Source organism: Phocoena phocoena, chromosome 12 (genome assembly GCF_963924675.1).
Source record: "Phocoena phocoena chromosome 12, mPhoPho1.1, whole genome shotgun sequence".
Classification (NCBI taxonomy): Eukaryota; Metazoa; Chordata; class Mammalia; order Artiodactyla; family Phocoenidae; genus Phocoena; species Phocoena phocoena.
Window position 1 is genome coordinate 24649100 of NC_089230.1, and position 21140 is coordinate 24670239.

Genomic DNA, 21140 nt, shown 5'->3' on the forward strand with positions numbered 1-21140 from the left:
CTCTTTGAATACTGGCCAGCTCAGCATTAGCCACGGCAGGAATCTGTCAACACCTTTTGGAATTCTGACCACATTCTCTAAGATATTAATCATCCCTTGCTCCTCTGCTTAGCATCAAAGCAAATTCAGTGAGCATCTTCTCCTTGCAGTGACACAGGGCTTTGAAGCTTGCGGGTCCAGCAGGTTTGCTTCATCTTTTTTACAGACACTGGAATAAAAAAGAATGATGAAAATATAGAAAAATATACACAAATGAGTATTTGGAACCAGGATATATTGTTCCACTCTGTGCACAGATGTGATGCCATCAGCATTTCCGCTTTCCTCCTTCTGCTCCTGGAATGAATCAGGGAACATCAATACAGTGCATGACAACCCTGAATTTCTTCCATCGTCGCAATTGATCATGAAAATGGTAAAGGTTTTTCATCTGCAAATATTATGGATTTGAGGCCAGATTTTTTTAATCAGCATATCCTGATAAGTAGACTTAACACCAGTTTACTAGGTCTGACAGAGTAAAATCTTCTGAATCTTTACTATAAAGAAGTCAAATACAGGATAATATGAGTACTTGACTACAGGTCTCTAGAGATCTGGACATCTGCAAAACAGTACAATAGTTATATTCTCAAAATGCTGTAAAAACTCAAACTATACAGATAAACTTCATATAGGAAATATTTCTAAGTGATCTGGTCTCTGAATAAGTCAGTTTTCTTAGCAGGTTTATTATACATAATTACCTAAAGAAAGAGCCTTCAAATTTTCCAGGATACTAATAAACACTCATTTGGGCAAATGTATGGCTTCTTTTAGTAGCTATCATTTAATAAAGACCCTGTTTTAGAAGACGTAATAAAAACACCAGGGTTTGTCTTAGGGTTAAACACTTAACTACAGAAGAAAGAAAATACATGGGGTCTCTGAAAATCAGCTAATAACAAGTCAATTCAAATAACGTTTTTAAACACCTGTTACGTGTCCCGTTCAGAGTCTAACATAGAGGCTGCAAGTGTTGAATAAATTTGTAAGCCATACTTTCCTATATCTTTGAGTATCTTATACTTTTTTGTTGAAAACTGGACACTTTAAATAACATAAAGTGGCAACTCAAAATCAGATTCTCTCTCCTTGCAGGATATGCTTCTGTTGTTACTGCTGTTTGTTTAGTGACGTTTAATTCTGTAAAGTCTCTATTTTTTCGTCAAGTGTAGCCACTGAAGTTTCTGCTCAGTTAGTTTAGTGGTCAGCTAATAACTGGACAGAGGCTTCCTTAAATGCCCTAAACCAGTAAGTGTCCCATCCTTCGCCAAGGGGCTGTGTGTGTGTGTGTTGGGCAAGCCTTCAATGCTTCAACAGTTTACAACCTTACTTAGCCTTTACTCTCTGCTTACTCAGAGCCTCAAGGTCAGCCAGAGGTGAGAATGAGGGCCTCCTCAGGTCTTTCCTGGACATGCTCAGAGCGCTGCCATGTGCACAGTCCTCTAGAGCACCAGGAATACACCAGAGCTTCTCAAAGCCCCTGACGGACCTCCTACTTCCAAGACATTCTTTTTAAGTTTTTTGACCCATTTCTTGTTTGCTCCAACTGGTATCACTGCTGCAGGCAGTTGCAGTGATAAATAATTGCTGTTGAGTGTTTTCAGCAGACATCCTAAGAGGGCTTCCAACACTGGGTGACCTCTGAGTCAGGTCAAATGGTGAGAGTTCCCTAGGGCTAGGGCTTTTGGGGAAGCTCCAAACCTGTCCTTCTTCCTCTAGTGACTACGAGGTTGCTCGTTTTAAAGCTACCATGCATACTACTATATAAAAAATAAACAACAAGGTCCTACTGAATAGCACAGGGAACTATATTCACTATCTTGTAACAACTTATAATGGAAAAGAATCTGAAAAGTATATACATATATACACATACATACGTATGTGTGTATATATATATATCTATATATACACACACACACAGACACACAGACACACAAACACACACACACACACATATATACAGCAAAGTGATTCAGGTGTCACTCTGCTGTATACCTGCAACTAACACAACATTGTGAATCAACTATACTTCAAATATATATACAACTTTTAAAAAACAAAGCTACCACAGAGCTAGGGAGAAGGAATGGGAAAATAAAGCAAGTTAAAAGAAAACAAAATTCACTGTTCTTACTACAATTCAATCATTTCCCCAAATAAACACTCCTAGGATTATTGCAAGCCTTTAGTTAATTTCTAGAATTTTGAAAAGTTGATTTTGATCATTTTTGCCAGTGTTCTCATTGTTTCTATGGAAAGGCAGATTTCTAGATGTCCTTCTTCTGTCATTCCAGAAGTGCTTCTTAATATAGATTTAAGTTTAAATACATATTTTGTTACAGAAAAATGATAAGATGATCAATAAGAGAGTTTCAAGCAGGACGATACTCTTTCTTCGGATCAGACAGATTCTGGGTAAGAATTTAAAAATAAAGAAAAAATGTAAAATTTCTGACCATTATCTTTTAAATGGCTGATAATGGTTAGCAAGTTACTATGATATTTGGATTCTGTTTAAATACATTAAAATGACACCATTTACAATAAACTATGATATTTGGATTCTGTTTAAATACATTAAAATGACACTATTTACAATAAACTGGAGACTGTATCTTCTGCATTTACTTAAACCTTTAAAAAAACTGGGTGTGACAGTATTAATATGCAAAAGAAATTTTGTTTTCTCAAATTCTTTTAGAGGATACACAAGCAAAAAAGTTTTATCACCACCTTCAAGTCAGCCTTCTAAAAATTACACTTTGACGACATCATACACACATTCAGGAACCTCGGAAACTCCCAGACTGAAGCCCCATGTCCTTTCGCTATGATCAAGGAGCTCCAAAACTAGGTCCCCAGGCTGGATCTCCCACCTGGTCACCCACCAGGCCCTCGCCCCAAGCCTCTGCTTCAGCTGCCATCCCTCCCTGTGGGGCAGTGCAGACTGCAGATCAGAAAGGGAAGGAGTGGACCCGGACCACTGTGCCCACACCATACCTCAAACTCACCAGGGGGTTAAAACTCATTTCTTGATTAATTGGTGAGTATTTGAAGTGAAAACGAAAAAAGTTTTAAAGTAAATGTTCTCAAATATTTTGAGATCTTTCTCTACTAAAAATTTTTAAAAGACACTAAGTCCTGTACAAAAGGGAAGCTAATACTTTCAAAACATTTTGTCAACTTGTTTTAATTAGTATGGGAGCTATAGTAAAGCTCACTTAAGCATATCTGTCTTAACCTCTGATTTAGTTTATCCTCCCTTATGTTATTTTAGTGTGTGAGACTGTTCCAAAGAGGGTAGCAAGTTGAGTACAAGGAGATTACGTTCAGTTAAACATGTTTTTATGCTTTGAGTAGGATTTAAACACAAGGCTTTTCACTCAGACAAATCTATCCAAATAAACATGGAAGCCTCACATTCTCCCTCAACCAAAAAACAAAACAACAATGTGCTCTTCAACTATATTTAACAACTTGAGGTTTTAACATTCTCTTAATATATTGGATTTATTCTCCTAGACTCATTCTTTCCTTACGTTCAGTTAAACTCACAAGCCTACCCAGCCTCAAGTTCAAACTAAACAGAAAGCTACAGCCTTCTATTTCACCCATTTTTAAATTTCCATTCTGGCTCCAACACTCTGACATCAGTAAGAAATCTGTATAAATCATGACTTTAAAGTAGAAAATTCATATTTTTTCTTGTCTACCAAAGGCCATGTCATGACCTAAAAGGACATGGACCCAAAATATGTCTGGTTTAGGCTGAATATCAGGATGAAGATAATGGTTTCATAGTTTTCCCTGAATGTCTCTTAAAAATACCAACATAGGGCTTCCCTGGTGGCGCAGTGGTTGAGAGTCCACCTGCCGACACAGGGGACACGGGTTCGTGCCCCGGTCCGGGAAGATCCCACATGCCGCGAAGCGGCTGGGCCCGTGAGCCATGGCCGCTGAGCCTGCGCGTCCGAAGCCTGTGCTCCGCAATGGGAGAGGCCACAACAGTGAGAGGCCCGTGTACTGCAAAAACAAAACAAAACAAAATACCAGAATAGAAATAAGACAATCCCTTGGTTCAGATTCTACAAACACGTCCTGAGCCCACAAGAGGATTCTTTAGTGATCTGCCCAAGTCATTCAGCTGGTAAGGGGCCTTCCCTCTTCCATTCCCACCCATACTGCACACAGATCAATAAAGAACACAGAGCCAGTTTATAAGGAGAGGAGGCAGTGACCAACAGCTTTGTGTAACCAGATCATAATAAGCAAGTTCTATAATTTGGAATAGTGTCTCATTCAAAATTTTAGAACTGCTTACTATGATCTGGTTACACAAAAGTTTATTCAATATGGTCAATGTCCATATTAATCCTCAGAATTATTTAAAAACTAGGTCTACAGAAAGTCAAGTTAAAGAAGCAAGTGCTTAGGGCTTCCCTGGTGGTGCAGTGGTTAAGAATCAGCCTGCCAATGCAGGCTCGAACACGGGTTCGAGCCCCGGTCCGGGAAGATCCCACATGCCGCGGAGCAACTAAGCCCATGCGCCACAACTACTGAGCCTGTGCTCTGGAGCTCACGAGCCACAACTACTGAAGCCCGCGCGCCTAGAGCCCGTGCTCCGCAACAAGAGAAGCCACGGCAATGAGAAGCCCGTGCACCGCAATGAAGAGTAGCCCCCGCTCGCCGCAACTAGAGAAAGCCCACATGCAGCAATGAAGACCCAACACAGCCAAAAATAAAATAAATGAAATAAATACATTTATTTAAAAAAGCAAGTGTTTACACCCAATTACAATATAAAGGTTTCCCAATCTTTGCACTCCTTAAAAACAAAGATAGACAATGAGGTAAATCTACTCTAGCTAACAGAACTGCTAATTTCAAAAAATAAATAAATAAATAAACCATGAGCAAAGGCTTACTCGTTTCTTAATGAGAATAAAGCAACTTTTCTTGGAAAGCATGTAAAGAAACGGCACTCTATCAGTATGGAGACTATCGAATAGGGCAGCAGAAAGAGCACTGGTGTTGAGAAACAGAAGCTCAACCTGCTTCTCCTGAATCCTGTCTGGGTCAACATGCCAACTCCCAAGAAGATTTTTAGGGTTACTACTGTATTTAAATCAATAAACTCCCAGCACAACGTGGTTAAATTCATTTCCGTACTCTATCTGTACCCTAAACTAAACTAAATCCTTACACTCCTTTGTTTTCCATGTGCCTTTTCTGTCCTGCTGAACTCCCTGAAAAATACACTCTTTCAGCTCCCCTGCCTTCCCATCAAAATAAACCTGGGAAAATACTTTATAGCAGTGGTCCCCAACCTTTCTGGCACCAGGGGCCAGTTTCCTGGAAGACAATTTTTCCATAGACGGTGGGGGGGGGAATGGTTCAGGCGATAATGCGAGCTATGGGGAGCAATGGGGAGCGGCAGGCGAAGCTTCGCTCACTCATCCACCGCTCACCTCCTGCTGCACGGCCCAGTTCCTAACAGGCCGAGACTGATACCAGTGCACGGCCCGGAGTTTGGGGACCCCTGCTTTACAGCAATCCTTCCCACACTGGCCGTCCCTCTGCTGTGATCTAGGGAGAAAAGACAAAGCTTTTGCCTGTGGGCCACACCACTCAGCCTATTTCTAAAATGATGCATCAGCAACCAACAAGCAACTTAGAGAATCTGTTGCAACAAGGAAAGACTTGTCAAAGGAGAGCGCGTGTCTAAGTCTTACACAGACCTCAGTAAAAGTGAAAATGAGACTCAAAAATAAATTACGTCTATGTCCAAGCCCAGTAGTTCACCATATATACACACTCAACACAGCTGTTATAATATGACTTGTTTTCAGGAGAGCATGCCATAAAAGTTCCTACTGCAGAGGAAGCTCGACGTTTAGAGCCCAGTGATATATTAAGCCAATGATGTCATTATAACTAGACATTCATTCCTTTTCCAATTACTAACTTTTGTGGAACACAGATATAATCTCATAGTATGACTATTTTCAAAGACTCAAAACTATTCATTTCTAGGCTTCCCTTGTGGCACAGTGGTTAAGAATCCACCTGCCAATGCAGGGGACACGGGTTCGAGCCCTGGTCCGGGAAGATCCCACATGCCACGAAGCAACTAAGCCCATGCACCACAGCTACTGAGCCTGCACTCTAGAGCCTGCAAGCCACAACTACTGAGCCCGCACGCCTATAGCCCGTGCTCCACAACAAGAGAAGCCGCCTCAATGAGAAGCCCGCGTACCTCAACAAAGAGTAGCCCCAGCTCGCCGCAACTAAAGAAAGCCTGCACGCAGCAGCTAAGACCCAACGCAGCCAAAAATAAAATAAAATAAATAAATTTATAAAAAACACGATTCATTTCTAAACTCATTTATAAAAGAGCTACCAAATATATCCAGAAGGGCTTCCCTGGTGGCACAGTGGTTGAGAATCTGCCTGCCAATGCAGGGGACATGGGTTCGAGCCCTGGTCTGGGAAGGTCCCACATGCCGCGGAGCAACTGGGCCCGTGAGCCACAACTACTGAGCCTGCGCATCTGGAGCCTGTGCTCCGCAACAAAAGAGGCCGCGTTAGTGAGAGGCCCGCGCACTGCGATGAAGAGTGGCCCCAGCTCGCCGCGACTAGAGAAAGCCCTCGCACAGAAACAAAGACCCAACACAGCCAAAAATATCCAGAAATTTGTCTTTTGCCATAAGAGAATTTGTCCAGTTAAATATAGTTCTATTAAAATATATAAATATATACAAATGTATATATGATTATATTCTATACGAATTCTAAACAGTATTTCCAAGTCTGTCAAGAGAAAAACATTTCAAATTAATTCTTTAAAAATTCTTCCAAGTCATCTTTAGATCACATATCTCATGGAACATTAAAAAATAAATTATGAGGAAAACTGATATATTCCAAAGTCAAAAATTTCAAAGCTGACTATCTCAAAGAGGAGGCTTGTTTTTAATCGACCAAATCCCAAGAAAAACAATGATTTAAAAAAACACATCCATACATTTACATAAACACACTGATACAGATACATACCCAGTATCACGTGCCTGTAGAAGTTATTTTGATAAAATCCATAATACGGTTTGGTACATTCACAATTCTTTAAACATTTAAAATGCAAAATGTGAAAGGGAGGTAAGGAAACAACTGAAAGTCTTAAGTAAGCATTCCACGTGCTTTTACAACACAAACTCCCACTCCATAGGACCCTAGAGGCAGATAAAGAGCAGAAAGCAGAAAGGCCTGAAGTGAACGGAGATACAAACTAAAGAAAGTGTGATTACAGATACAGGCACACCAGTGTAAATCATGAAGTACAACAGGCCAAAAGTAAGGCTCTGTTAATCAAATGGTTAAAATCACAGTACAGTCTGCGGTTATAATGAAACCTGGGGACAGATGATTCACGGATCACAACAAAACCATACACAAGTCAGCTCTCCTCAGGCTGGTGAAAGCATCCTCCCAAAGGCTTCAGCCTCCACAGTCCTTCCCCAGAGTGGGGTCAGAAACTCTAGAAGGAGCTCACTCAAGGAGTTGGGCTTGCCCTGAGACCAGCAGGTGAGCACTGCATATTCTCTGGGAAAATCCACATAGTGAGAGCTCCCAGACCTGAACTTGTAGAGAAACTAAAGGCTCCCCCAAGGAAGCAGAATAAGGATTTTGGAAGAGCAACATTCACTTCAAACTCTGTGGGGCAAAGCCCAGGTTGGCCCTGGGTTCTTTCAACAAATCGGAGTGTGCATTCATCACTAAGGGAAGCAGCCACACCACCACATGACAAACAAAAAACCAAACACCCAACTAGAAAACACTAAAAAACCCCAAATCATGACACAACCATTTGCTTTTTCAAACAGATCTATGGTTTTTTTGCAAAGAGTTAGTCACAAACAATAACATGTTATCCTCGTTTTCCACAGATAAGAATAGTTGGGGTCAGAAAGGTTCATCAGCCTTGCAAAATGGCAGACCTCAAGCTATGACCTGTGTCTCTCAAATCTCACACTCTTTAAACAAGCAATGCGTTTGGGAACCTCTTCCAAGCCACAGACATTTGAGAAGCACAGGGCAGACTGGATCAGCGTGACACACAGGGTGCAAATAAACTCTTGGTTCAATTCAGTACTACATTCTCATTTTACTAACACAGAAATGTAATTTCAGCGCAAGTGCCAGAAAGACAAAAGTGAGAACTTTCCTATGATTCAGGATTTAAGTTCATTATCACAAGGAAGTTATGGGTAATTTAGCCTTAAGAGGCCTCAGTTTGTAGCAGAGGCGATAAGTAAATAACAAGCCTTTATCTACAAGTTTCAAAGTCCTTGGAACTGGCTCGAATAAAAACCGCAGGGGATTTTAGGAATAAGCAGGAAATGACAGGTGTTGAGCACAGGAGCTTCAGCTGTCCACCAGACAGCAGTGGTCAGGGAGTAGGTCAAGGAGGGCGGCAGGAACTGTAACCAATTCCGAGAAACAGAGCTTTGCAAATTAAATACAAAAAGGAAACAGACCCTCACAAATGTAACAGCATTACTGTGCACTGATACCCAAATGAACTCAGTCACTACCCTGATGCCAGGCCCAAACTGCTTTTCCTACAAGTAATTTCACAGACAACTTTCTCCACTCTCCCCTTTCTCTTGAGGTTCTATCTCTATGTGGATGTTCTGTGATCATACAAAATTGTAACATGTCTAATCAGCAACACCTTAAACAAGGCAAAAAGATAAACAATAAGCCAGGGGAAACATATGTCAAAAAGTATGCTGAATATAAAAAGACTTTGTTTAGAACAATGAGAATACAACTATCCCGTTAGTAAAATGGACAAAAATCACAAACGGAAAAAATACAAATGAACCATATACATATAAAAAGACATTCATTTGGCTGGCAATCCAATAAATGCAGATAAAAATTATAGCGAGATGTGATTTTTCATCTATCTGACTGGCAAAGGTGAAAATGGCTATCAAAATCCCTGTGGAAGGGTGAGAAGAAAGAAGCACTCCATGCAGGGCCAGCATTAGTGGAAACAGGGAAACCCTTTCTGGAAAGCGGTTTGGCAACATGTATCAAAGCCTTGAAAGTCACACGCCTGCTGACCAGTGATCTCACTTCTAGGACTGTAGCCTAAAGAAGATAATCGCATCCTCACTATGAATTGTGATCCATTAAGAACAGGAAGTGTCAGTTCAAATGTTCACTACCGCCACAATCCCAAGACCAGGAAGTCCTCGTGTCATAACGGGAAGGATCAGATTGACAGGAGCATACAACCAGGAGCGTACGACGTGTCAGCTAAGTGCTTCCTTGGTCAAGTGTTTTCTTGTTTCACAAATTTAATTTCAGTTCAAGTACCAGAATAATAAGCATGAGGCCTTCTAAAAGTAATTTAAATAGCCCTATTGCCTCCTTAATGGTTTTATACTAAATTTAAGCCCTCTACTTAAAAACTTGTTTATTATTCATACACGTCTGGTATCAGTCAAGATGGAGCCAGTATCACATAGGGTCCAACTGCCACAGCAGGGTCAGGCACATCTCTCGGACACGAGTGTGCCTCTTCTGCAAAAAGGGAAGGAGGCTGTCCCTGGAGCTGAATGCCGCCATCCTCCAATGCAGACCGCAGACGGCTAGGTGTCCTGCTTGGCTTCCAGTCAGCACTCCATAAAGGGAGTCAGCATCATCACTGTTCCTGTTGCTGGCAACAGCTTCTCCTCCTTCTTATGGGTCCATGGGTTCTGTAGCCCTAACACACCTACCATCCAGGTATCTTACCTAATTTCCTACTGAACTGCAACACACCGTCGGCATTTGTAAAACTAAATGCCTAATACAGTGGAAACATATCATTATAGGGCTAACGTTAACCCCAACATATAAGCACTGCCCAATAAGAACAGATCTGAGGAGTTGGAAACAGAAGAATTCTTGGAGCTGCCCTGTGTATCAGACGTGCTCGTTTCTGCCTCTACCAAGGAAGCATGCTTCCCATTTCCCAGTGTCAGGCTCTCTCCATGGCTTCGGGCAGCACTGTGTCTGTTCGTTAACGACAGTCACCAAGCATCCCAGACTCAGCCTCTCAGATTACAGACTGCACCTGCTGCCAATCAAAAATAGCCAGACCTTGGGCTTCCCTGGTGGCGCAGTGGTTGAGAGTCCGCCTGCCGATGCAGGGGACGCGGGTTCATGCCCTGGTCCGGGAAGATCCCACATGCCGCGGAGCGGCTGGGCCCGTGAGCCATGGCCGCTGAGCCTGCGCGTCCGGAGCCTGTGCTCCACAACCGGAGAGGCCACAACAGTGAGAGGCCCGCGTACCGCAAAAACAAACAAACAAACAAAATTAGCCAGACCTTGATCCCCCCCATACCCCAGTCTCCATTTCTGCCCAGACACTGAGGTTTGTCAGGCATAACAAGTAATGTGTCACTTTAATAAGAAGTTATGTTGTAATACTACAGTTCTACTAAATATTATATTGACATAGGCATCACACAGGAGTGCTCATTTAGAAACCTAAAACAGTTTGTGATTTAGTTCCAACACTAGCATCAAAAGACTCTCCTGAGATGCTTTTATAACTTGAAGGGACATCATCTAAGATATCAAACCTATGCTAACCCCTGGGAAAAACATCCATTTTTTAAGCGAGGGAGACAAATATCTCCCTCACTTATAGGAGCAACTTGATACCCTGCTAACTGTTGCCTACAGTCATTCTATCAGTTTTATAAAGGCATATGCCTTAAGGCCATCTATTTCTAATAAATTTCCAATAAAATGAAAAATAGAAATCCGGATTTATGACACTATCTTTTGCTATCTATCTGTAACTGCTATTACAGGGGTGATACTGAACTGCAACAAATTTTGAAGGGGTCCAGAATATGCCAGTGTGGGCTAAAAATTATTTTGAACTTAAGGCATTTGAGTTCCTGAAATCGCTTATCTGCCTAAAAGCAAAGCCTCTCAAAAGAACTCAATTGTCATAAAGCCCCTCCCAAAAAGCAACCTGGGAAGACTGACTTTTGCCACCAGAGATAACTCTCCACACCACACCTAAACAGACATTGTCACGAAACTATCATCGCCCATCTATTCTCTTAGGGCCCATTTATCTTTTCAAAAAGTCATTTGTGGGCTTCCCTGGTGGTGCAGTGGTTGAGAGTCCGCCTGCCAATGCAGGGGACACGGGTTCGTGCCCCGGTCCAGGAAGATCCCACGTGCCGTGGAGCGGCTGGGCCCGTGAGCCATGGCCGCTGAGCCTGCGCATCTGGAGCCTGTGCTCCGCAACGGGAGAGGCCACAACAGTGAGAGGCCCGCGTACCAGAAAAAAAAAAAAAAAAGTCATTTGTTTTCTATAGGTGTCCTTTCTCCCCCTCTCCTACTCTAAGAAGCCACTCATTTTCCTAGAAGTGCCCTTCTCCCCTCCCCTTCACCTATTAAGATGGTATATAAGCCACAAATTATAACCACCCCTTTGAGTCACATTTCTTCTGTGAGTAAATCTGTCTTTTCTCTCGCTGCTCTGTCTTTTGTCAGTTTAATTTGCAGGCCCCAAATCCATAAGCCTAAGAGGGTAAAGTTTTTCCTCCCTGACAATTTAATTCAGTGAAATACACTGCACTATATGTGCATATGAGAACAATGCTAACATTTTTATTAATTATTCTAAACAGTTATAAGATTAACAGTTAACATTTCATTTTTAGGTTTTCCTCTTCCTTCACTTTTCTTTAAATTTCCTCTTAATATCTTTCGTTTCTAATTCTTATTGTTTTCAAGTATTATCCTCCTAAGTATAATTTAGCAGAAATAATTTGTTTTTTCTTTCTACTTCTGATAAATCAGAACATATAATTATTAAGTATTAGAAATGCTACTTATTTTTTGCCAGTTTATAAAAGCCTCTCAAATACAATCAAGCTAAAGCATCCTGTTGATTAAATAAAGCAAGTTACTATTTCACCAACCACTGAGAACTGGAAGCCTTCTGAAACAGACAGATTTAAAACACATAGTCAGGGCTTCCCTGGTGGCGCAGTGGTTGAGAGTCTGCCTGCCGATGCAGGGGACACGGGTTCGTGCCCCGGTTCGGGAAGATCCCACATGCCGCGGAGCGGCTACACCCGTGAGCCATGGCCGCTGAGCCTGCATCCCGAGCCTGTGCTCCGCAACGGGAGAGGCCACAACCGTGAAAGGCCCGCGTACTGCAAAAAAACAAAAACAAAAAACAAAACAAACAAACAAAAAAAACACATAGTCACTTTGGAGAAAACAATGACATCCCCCCTCACCAGTCTATCATTTGTTTCTGTTTTTCTTTTTTTGCGGTACGCGGGCCTCTCACTGTTGTGGCCTCTCCCGTTGCGGAGCACAGGCTCCGGACGCGCAGGCTCAGCGGCCATGGCTCACGGGCCCAGCCGCTCCGCGGCATGTGGGATCTTCCCGGACCAGGGCACTAACCTGGTTCCCTGCATCGGCAGGCGGACTCTCAACTACTGTGCCACCAGGGAAGCCCCAGTTTATCGTTTTAAAACTGATTCGATGAGGATAAAAATAAAATGACAAAGATAATTAGTCCAACCTGGCACAGAGACAGATACTCTTCCACCAAGATATGAAAAATAAAACACAGGGACAGCCCCTCCCTCCAGAGAAAGTCCTTCTGTTCAGACGGCCCCAAGTCCTCCCTTGGCGTTAGGTTCTCTGAAGTTCACCTCAATTAGCTAACCTCCCATGGCTCACAAAGCATCAGGATGCTGGTGCCCACAAATTAGGACAGACTTTCCAAACAGCCGCCTTGGGTGCTGTGACACTTTCATCTTGCTGTGCAGAAAGGCAGTGTGTGCAGTGTGCCCACTACTTTACTGAAAAATCACAATCAACAGTCCGCAACAGGTTGTACCACCAAACCTTGATTAGCTGTATTAAAAGGAAGCTTGCCAAAAGATACCCATTCTGTTAAAATATGCAATAACCTTACAAGCTTGCCAACAACATATGATTATCCCCCTTTGCAGGCTCAGCTGACCATGCCTTTGCTTATAAACCTCAGGGATGGTTCTGCACTGGTGACGAAAACATCTAGATTTGACTGTCCGGCCCCACTCCCTTTCCAGTCCCATGTCCTACCACCGTACCTCAAACCAGCCACAGACTCCTGGCAGCAACCAGAACTCAAGGCTCTTTCCCACCACCTCCTGCTGAAACATCCTTCCTCTGCTTTCAGAGCTAACTGCGTCTCTTCCTGCAGCACTCAGCTCAAATGTCCCCTCTTCCAGGAAACGAGTCCTTTCTTCCACTGGGCACCCACAGCTCATTATCACACCTCCCGATGTTTGTATGTCTCTGTCCCAGCTCCACCATAAGCCCAGCGGGGTGCAGATTCTGAGGCCTCCAAGTAGAATTCGACATTACACTTCCAGTCATAGAAGACAGTAGGCACATAATAAATGTTTAGTAAATGCATGAGTGCATATATGAACAAAATAGTGAATGAGCAAACGAAAGCACAAGCTAATGAATGAACTTTCAAGTTGTTACCTGGGGAGAGAGGAGGGTCTTTTGTTTACTTCTCAATAATATTAAGCCCCGGCTCATCCCGAAAGAACACCCTCAGTGCCTCACCTCCTCTGAGCTACCCTTCACTTCCACGTGCTCAGTTCACTTGCCCCTGTCCTCAGACACAATCCCCAGCTTTAATCCAGTATGTGACCAGCTCACAAGCTCCTGCTCTTTATTCCACAGCTGCCCTTGTGTAGTACACGCAATAACCTACCTGCACTTATTTCCATAAAGACTCCCAACTAGACCGTAAGGCCCCGGGCCCAATTCTTCTGTCCTTGTAAAGCCAGAGCCTGACACAGTGCCTGACAAATACCAGGCACACAAAACATATGAGATGGATAAACAAACGAATGAAGAAAGGAAGAGGAAACTGTTCTCACACTGTTTTTAACTTTTTTCTTTTGGCTAAATCATCTGATTTTTCAAGGTAAACTACGATCAGAGAGAGATGATGAGGGAAGAAGAGAAGACCCTGTATAGTCAAATCAATGCCTGAATAAGAACCTGTATGATACCACAGTCTTTTTCTATATTAACACAGAAACCATCTTACTGTCTCTCAGTGTCTGTTTTCAACAGAATAGTTTAACAAGCTTTGTAATTGGATAAGGCTGAACAAATCACAAAACGTATAAAAGATATTGTTGATAGTGTCCATATCTGCCAGACCCTATGCCAAGATCTTTCATATACACTGTTTTTCTTAATCTGCAAAAACATTCCAAAGGGTTGCATTTAGAAAATGAAGGCTGAGAGAGGTTAAGTCACTTGCCCCAAAGTCACTCTGCCAGTAAGTTGTGGCACCTTGGGTTACACCTAGGTCTATTGAAACAGCATGCTTTTTGACTAAAACTTTAAAAATTCTAGGCCTTACTTCTTAAGATTAGAATAATGGTGCAGACAGAATTTCAAAGGCTTATGCTTTCATCTTCACTAACTATCACTAGTTGCTAAAATGTCATTCACCATTATTAGGTACTTTGTTGAATCCTTGTGAGCCAGCAAATCACTAAAGAGCACAGGGGAAATAAATGCAGCCTTCGAAAAGCGTGGCAGCATCTGCTCCAGGCTCTTGATCCACATGGGGCCTTCCTACTGCTGCTACATTTGGGGGTATCAGCAATTCTCCAGCATGCCTTTAAAACAATAAGAACTAGGAACTCAAGAGGCTGTGGGGAAAGGGCACTCTGGCCACAGCCCTTCCACAGGGCAATCTGTAAGCATGTATTCATTAAAAGTCATAAAAATGTGAATATTCTTTGACATAGCAAGTCTACAGGTAAGAATTTATCTTAAAGAAGTAACTGAATAATGCCCAGAGATGTACAAATAAGAACTTAAAGATCAAACAACAGCAGAATGATCAGTTTATCCAAGATGCAGACATAAGATGGCATATGAGGCAATCATTAAAAATAGTGATGCACCTGTATTTACCGCTCTGCTAAAATGTCCACAAAATATTATACATGTTAAAAGCAGATTATAAAATATATGATCTGATCTTCCTTTTTTTCCCTGAAAATTGCATATGTACTTTTAAAAGTCTGTAAGAAAAAAATTTTAAAGGCTATAAGAATATGTATCACAATGGTGATCTAAGTGGTAGGATTACATGCTTGACTAGAAAGTCAAAGAGAACTTTGCCACCTTCTCTATTTAAAAAAATTTTTTTTCCACTACACCCATTCTATTACTGGCAAAATAATAAAATAATGAAATATTTTTAATTAAATCAACTCCTTAAAAATTCCAAGGAGCTGGTGATCAAAATCAATCAAGACAGACCTTTTTTCCTAAAGTCTTCCTTTTGATACCTTCAAACTCTTTAAATTGTACATAGCTAACAGCCTGGAGTAAGTTCATAGGAGGATTAAGCTGCAAGATATTTCCCACTTTATCTCCTGTTTTCAATTCTCTATGCAATGATATATATTCTTGGACTTAATAAGAAAGCTGACATTGAAGGCTCAGGTCCTGTAACAAGTAAAAAGAGAAAGAGTAAGGACTGTGCATAAGACACCATTAGCAGAGCATGGAATGGTTCTTACTACAATATACAAAGTACACAACATGAAGCTTTGATGGATGAGGGAATATTTTCTACCAATCTCCATTACAAAGGTGGATTTCAAAAGACAAGGTCTAAAGCCAGCAGATATTTTTAAAGACATAAAAAACTAACTTTTAAATAAGGTAAGAAAACTCCAAGAGGACAATGGTGTTCTACATACCTTAGACCCTCAAATAAATATTCCTTGATTTTAAAATAAACAGCAGGCAAACATTCTGCATTTTCCTTCTGATGGATATAGGTAATTTAAATGTAGTAAAGAGGGACTTCCCTGGTTAAGAATCCACCTGCCAATGCAGGGGACACGGGTTTGAGCCCTGGCCCGGGATGATCCCACATGCCGTGGAGCCACTAAGCCCGTGCGTCACAACTACTGAGCTGGCACGTCACAACTACTAAAACCCTTGCGCCTAGAGCCCATGCTCTGCAACAAGAGAAGCCACGGCAATGAGAAGCCCGCGCACCACCGCGGAGTAGCCCCGGCTCGCTGCAACTAGAGAAAGCCCGCAGCAACGAAGACCCGACGCAGCCATAAGTAAATAAAATATATAAACTTTAAAAATAAATAAATAAATGTAGTAAACATTTAAGTAAACACCTAAAAAGAGAAACTATTTAAAATATAATACAAACCTAGGACTATAAAAGTGTGTTTGATGGCCTAAGTATGAGAAAAATACAATTCGTGTTTACGGGGAAGAGGTGGCACTCCAAAAATCTATTTGTAAGCAGACGTATGAAATTCAGAACACATTTTCCATCAAAACAATGTTACTGTATTATGATGGTTACCTCCTGGCCTGTTCTGCAAAGATTTAGTCGTTCCTGAGAACTATTTATCCCACGCCTGCATTTTCGGTGAATGGAACTAGTGGTCTGAGTGAAGAATCTAATATGACCAGCAGCTCTCCTTCACTCACCACTGGAGGCTCTCAGCTCCCTCTGCACGGAGGCTCTCCAGCTAAGAGATGCCACCCCCCAGGTCACTCCCTCTTCTCCAGCTAAGAGATGCCAACCCCCAGGTCACTCACCAGTCCATGGCGGGGGTGGGGGAGGAGGTCCCTCCCTCATGCCTCAAGGTAAGATAACTCTGCAGGACCATCCTAGCTCCAGAGCTACCTGTAATCACTGCATCACAGTTCAACTCCTCCCTCCGCCCGGCCCTGCTTCCCTCACTCCCCCACCAGTAAAGATTCCAAGAACACATTCAGTAAACCTCTGGCAGGTAAATCTTTGTCTCAAACGCTATTTCCAGAATCTAAGACAAGTGGCTAACCCTTAGCAAGCTCATATCATATAAGTCAGTCACTGTGTGTGTGTATATATATATGTATATATGTGTGTGTGTGTGTGTGTGTATATGTATATATAAATAATACATAATAGATATAGATATCTTATTATATATGTATGGGTAGGCACTATAATCCCATTTTAAATATGCAGAAACTGAGGCTCAGAGAAGTCAAATGACTTGCCCCAGATCACAGAGCAAGTAATTTGAGGAGCCAGGTCTACTGAATGCAAGGTCAATCACCAGGTAAACTGACTCCATCTACTACAAAGAACTGTTGAACGAATGAAGGCAAACTCAGCAGCCCAGGGGTTCTGGTGGCAGTCAGGAATGAGTGGAGTGGTGAACCATGGTCATCCATAAAACAGGAATTTATAAAAGGACTTGGGATCCAGGCCCATTAAAAAGTAGATACTATGACCAAGGTTCATATATTTTTAGGCCTCAAGCAAAAAAGCAGTGGCCTGATGGAACCAGAATTCCAGAATGAAACTACGCGGGTATAACCCACTGCATGATTACTAGATCCTAAAAATAATGACTGGCAAATCTTGTCCACCTACAATCAAAATGTTGCAATATGTGCAGACAGATGTTTACTATATCGGAAGAGGACAGCGCTTTTACTCCAGTCCCCACAGAAATCTTCATAAACCTTCATATCTAAAAACAAAATAAACCTTCATATCTAAAATAAAGCTTCATTTCTAAAAATACTAATAAATTTCTTTTTAGGGCTATAAAGTCCCTACAATTGACGTGCAACTTACCCAAGAAGCACAACTGCAACTAGTTCAACTCCTTCAATTACAACCCCGCCCTGGCTTCCCCAAGCTTTCCCTAACTAGCAAATCTTTTTTTATAGAATCAGTAGTTATTTATAACTACTGACTAACAGTGAAAAACTAAGAACTAATATTATCCTACCCTGGTGTCCACGCTGCCCAAGAACCACAAGACATAAAACCATTCTATAAACTCCATACAACTACAAACAAACACTATTAACTTTAGGTGAAGTCATTAAGTTTGCATGTTTGCAGATGCAGATCACAACTGACTCGAACAGTGAGAACAAACTGTTTAAAAGATTAATAGAATGTAGATTTACTACACCCTTGGAGTAACTGTTTGATTGGTAATATTTATACTCACAAAATCTAATGTCACAGCTAAATAAAATATTGAAATATACTTAGAAATACCATAATAGTTGATTAATGTCATTTTTTAATTTAAAAATAATTGGGCCTTATCAGTTGATTCTGAGAGTTTGCACATATCAGTTGCTCCTTCCTTTAAAAATTCACCAATGGCACCTCCCCAACCCCTACATTATAAAGCACAGCTTTAAATAGCAAAAAACAAACAACAGAAAAAAGCATTTATAATTTCCTTATTTACCAATTTTGCACACAGGAGGCCTCAGCATCTATGTTAATTGTCATCAACTGCAGGGAGAGGTTCTTCAAATTAAGGTGCATCATTCACTGAGACTTCACAACAGGTCAGAACCAAGAATTTGGCAACATAAAATTCAACTCACTGCTCTAACATAACTCAAGTTTGTACCTTCTCTAACGGTAATTACTGCAGTGTTTGCCCCATTTCTTCCTCCCCCCCCACCCCATTCATTTAATAAAACAAGCTCCAAATCAGAAATACATACCTTCACACAGATATATACAGAACTGCTAAATATACCTTAGATTGCCACTTCAGAGGAGAGCAGTAATAGGGACACCATAACCGTAGCTTAATGTTTACGAATGAGGAGATACCACCAGCCCGAGAAAAACATTTCCTCACACCGCCTTAAAGTGGCCTAATCTTTTGGAGAAAGAAGAAGAGGAAACAGTCAACCTGAAGCTTCCACTCGGACAATAAAACAGCAGGGTAAGCCAGAAACACCCTGGGAATACCAGACCCATGCAGATGTCTTCTCTTGATTGCCACCTCTCCTTTAATACTTAACACAGCACTTGTAACACAGTAAATGTTTAATATCTTTTGAATGAGTGAATGATAGCTATCATTCACTGATCACTTACTTTTCTTGAGAAACTTTACTAAGCTTGTTACAAATGTAACAAGCCTTTAAAACAAGTACTGGGGCCTGGGTAGGGAAGGGACACTCTGAGCCTCACAATAACCTTATGAGGGAGCTAATACAATCAGTATATAATTCTTTTCCCCAATTTTACAGGTGAGGACATTGAGGCTCAGAAAAGCCATCCTTCCCAAGATGACAAAACTCTAAATGGCTGAGCCAGGAGTCTGTCTTCTTTCCTTTTGCCACATCAATACCAAAATGAAGTTTAGAGCGAGGAAAACAAAAGAACATGGAGAATACAGTCTGGCCAAAAGTTGTATTTTCAAACATTCACAAATGGGATGTTTCTGGAAAAAAAAAAAAACAACTTCCCATTTCAAAATTGCAGAGACACAGCCAATGGGGCCTAAGGTTCTGCTCCTAATAGGCTACCTTTAATCTCCTCTGTTCAATCACTGTCAGGTTCTTCTAAGTGCAGGTAACCTGTTTAAAAAGTGAGTGATCTGCGTAAAGAATGGCTTCAAAAGCTGAAACCTACAAGTTAAAAGCCAGATATAAAGAACCTAATCTCCCTTCATTAAAATACACCTATATTCCCTGTCCTGAAAAACTGCCTGACCAGAGGAATTCAAAGAACAGTCCAAGTCCGAAAAAGTGTTTGCCCTATAACTAAAATTATGTCTCTGCAGTGATAACGGCAATCCTGTCACATCTTCACTATTCCTTAAATGCACCCTCAAAAGGTGCATTCAGGCACTACCTAAGATTATTAGGCTTTCTTCTAAAAATGTGAAGCAGAATTAAATAGAGGATGATTTTTTTTTTTTTTAACTCCGGGCTGAGAACGGAAGTCAAGTTCAGATTCTCTTCCTTCCTCAAGCGAGCAAGAGAATTAAAAGAGCACACCCCCACCCCCAGCGACACACACACACCCTACAGTAAAAATGTCTTGGGGCCTCTTCACTTGTGGCAATCGACACAGCAAGCCTCGGTTTTCTGGGATTTTAGGCTCTCCTTCACTCTGGGGAGGGGAAGGCGGGTGGGTGAGGGGAGCAGAGGCAAGATGGAACTGGTGCCTAAGTTTTCAATCGGACCATTCTTCTCAACTTGGGCAGCTCTTTTTTTCCTTCCTTCCTTCCTTCTTTCCTTCCTTCCTTCCTTCCTGCCTGCCTGCCTTCCTTCCTTCCTCCCTCCCTTCCTCCCTTCCTCCCTTCCTTCCTCTCTCTCCCCGGTCCGGGGCACACGCTCGGCTTTGCCAGCGCGGGCACGAAGGGCAGGGCCCGAGCGGAGCGCCGCCGCAGCCAGGCACCCAGGAGTCCCTTGGAGTCTGGGGCGCAGGCTGCACGGGGCGCGCGACCTGTGCGCCGCGCGGACACCGAGCCGGGGCCGCCGATCGATCGCCGCCGCCGGGCTGTGGGGACCGGGAAGGGGCAGCCGCGGCGGGGCGGAGGGGCGGGGTGAGCACTTCCTGACTCTCGCATTGTCCACGCATCGCCCGCGCCACCCAGGGCCCCGTCGACGCGCCGTCCCCTTCGGCGAGTAAGTTGGCGCTCGCCCCTCCGGCCCCGTCTTACCGTTCTTGGCGTCACCAGCGGCTGCAGTCCCCGCGGCGGCCGCCGCGACCGCGGCGCCGGGCCCCGCGCCTCCCGCGCCCGCCGCGCCCCCGGTGCCCGGCACGCCCGCCGCCGCAGCTCCGCAGCCGGCCGCCGCCGCCAGGGCCCCCCCGGCCGCCGCGCCCGCCGCGCCCGCCGCTGCCAGGGCGCCGGCTCCATTTTCCTGCTCGTCCCCGCTGCTGTTGGCGCGCTTGTTTTTGCGGCCGCCTTTACTGTTTTTGGGGTTGGGCATCTCGCGAGTGTCCAGGTGCCCCGCGTCGGCGAAGGCGGCTCCCAGCGGCTCGGCGCCCGGTCCGGGAGGCCGAGAACGGAGGGCGCGGGCCGGCGGCTCCTCTGGCGCCCGTCTAGCCGCGCGGCCCGCGCCGCGCCATCCCGGCCGCCGCGCCCTCCCCGGCTTCCTGGAGCCGGCGCGCGGCCACCCGAGGCTCGCAGCCGCGCGGGCGCCGCGGGCTCGGGGCG

At 43.2% G+C, this 21140-nt stretch overlaps 1 protein-coding gene across 1 annotated transcript in view; it reads right to left on the reverse strand.

Annotated features, from left to right (window-relative positions):
* Positions 1–20913, reverse strand: part of HECA (hdc homolog, cell cycle regulator) — a 39844-nt gene extending 18931 nt beyond the window's left edge. Inside the window, exon 1 of the mRNA XM_065889233.1 lies at positions 20643–20913. Within this exon, the coding sequence (XP_065745305.1) occupies positions 20643–20913 (271 nt within the window). The remainder of the gene's footprint in view (positions 1–20642) is intronic.
* Positions 20914–21140: the final 227 nt, after the last annotated feature.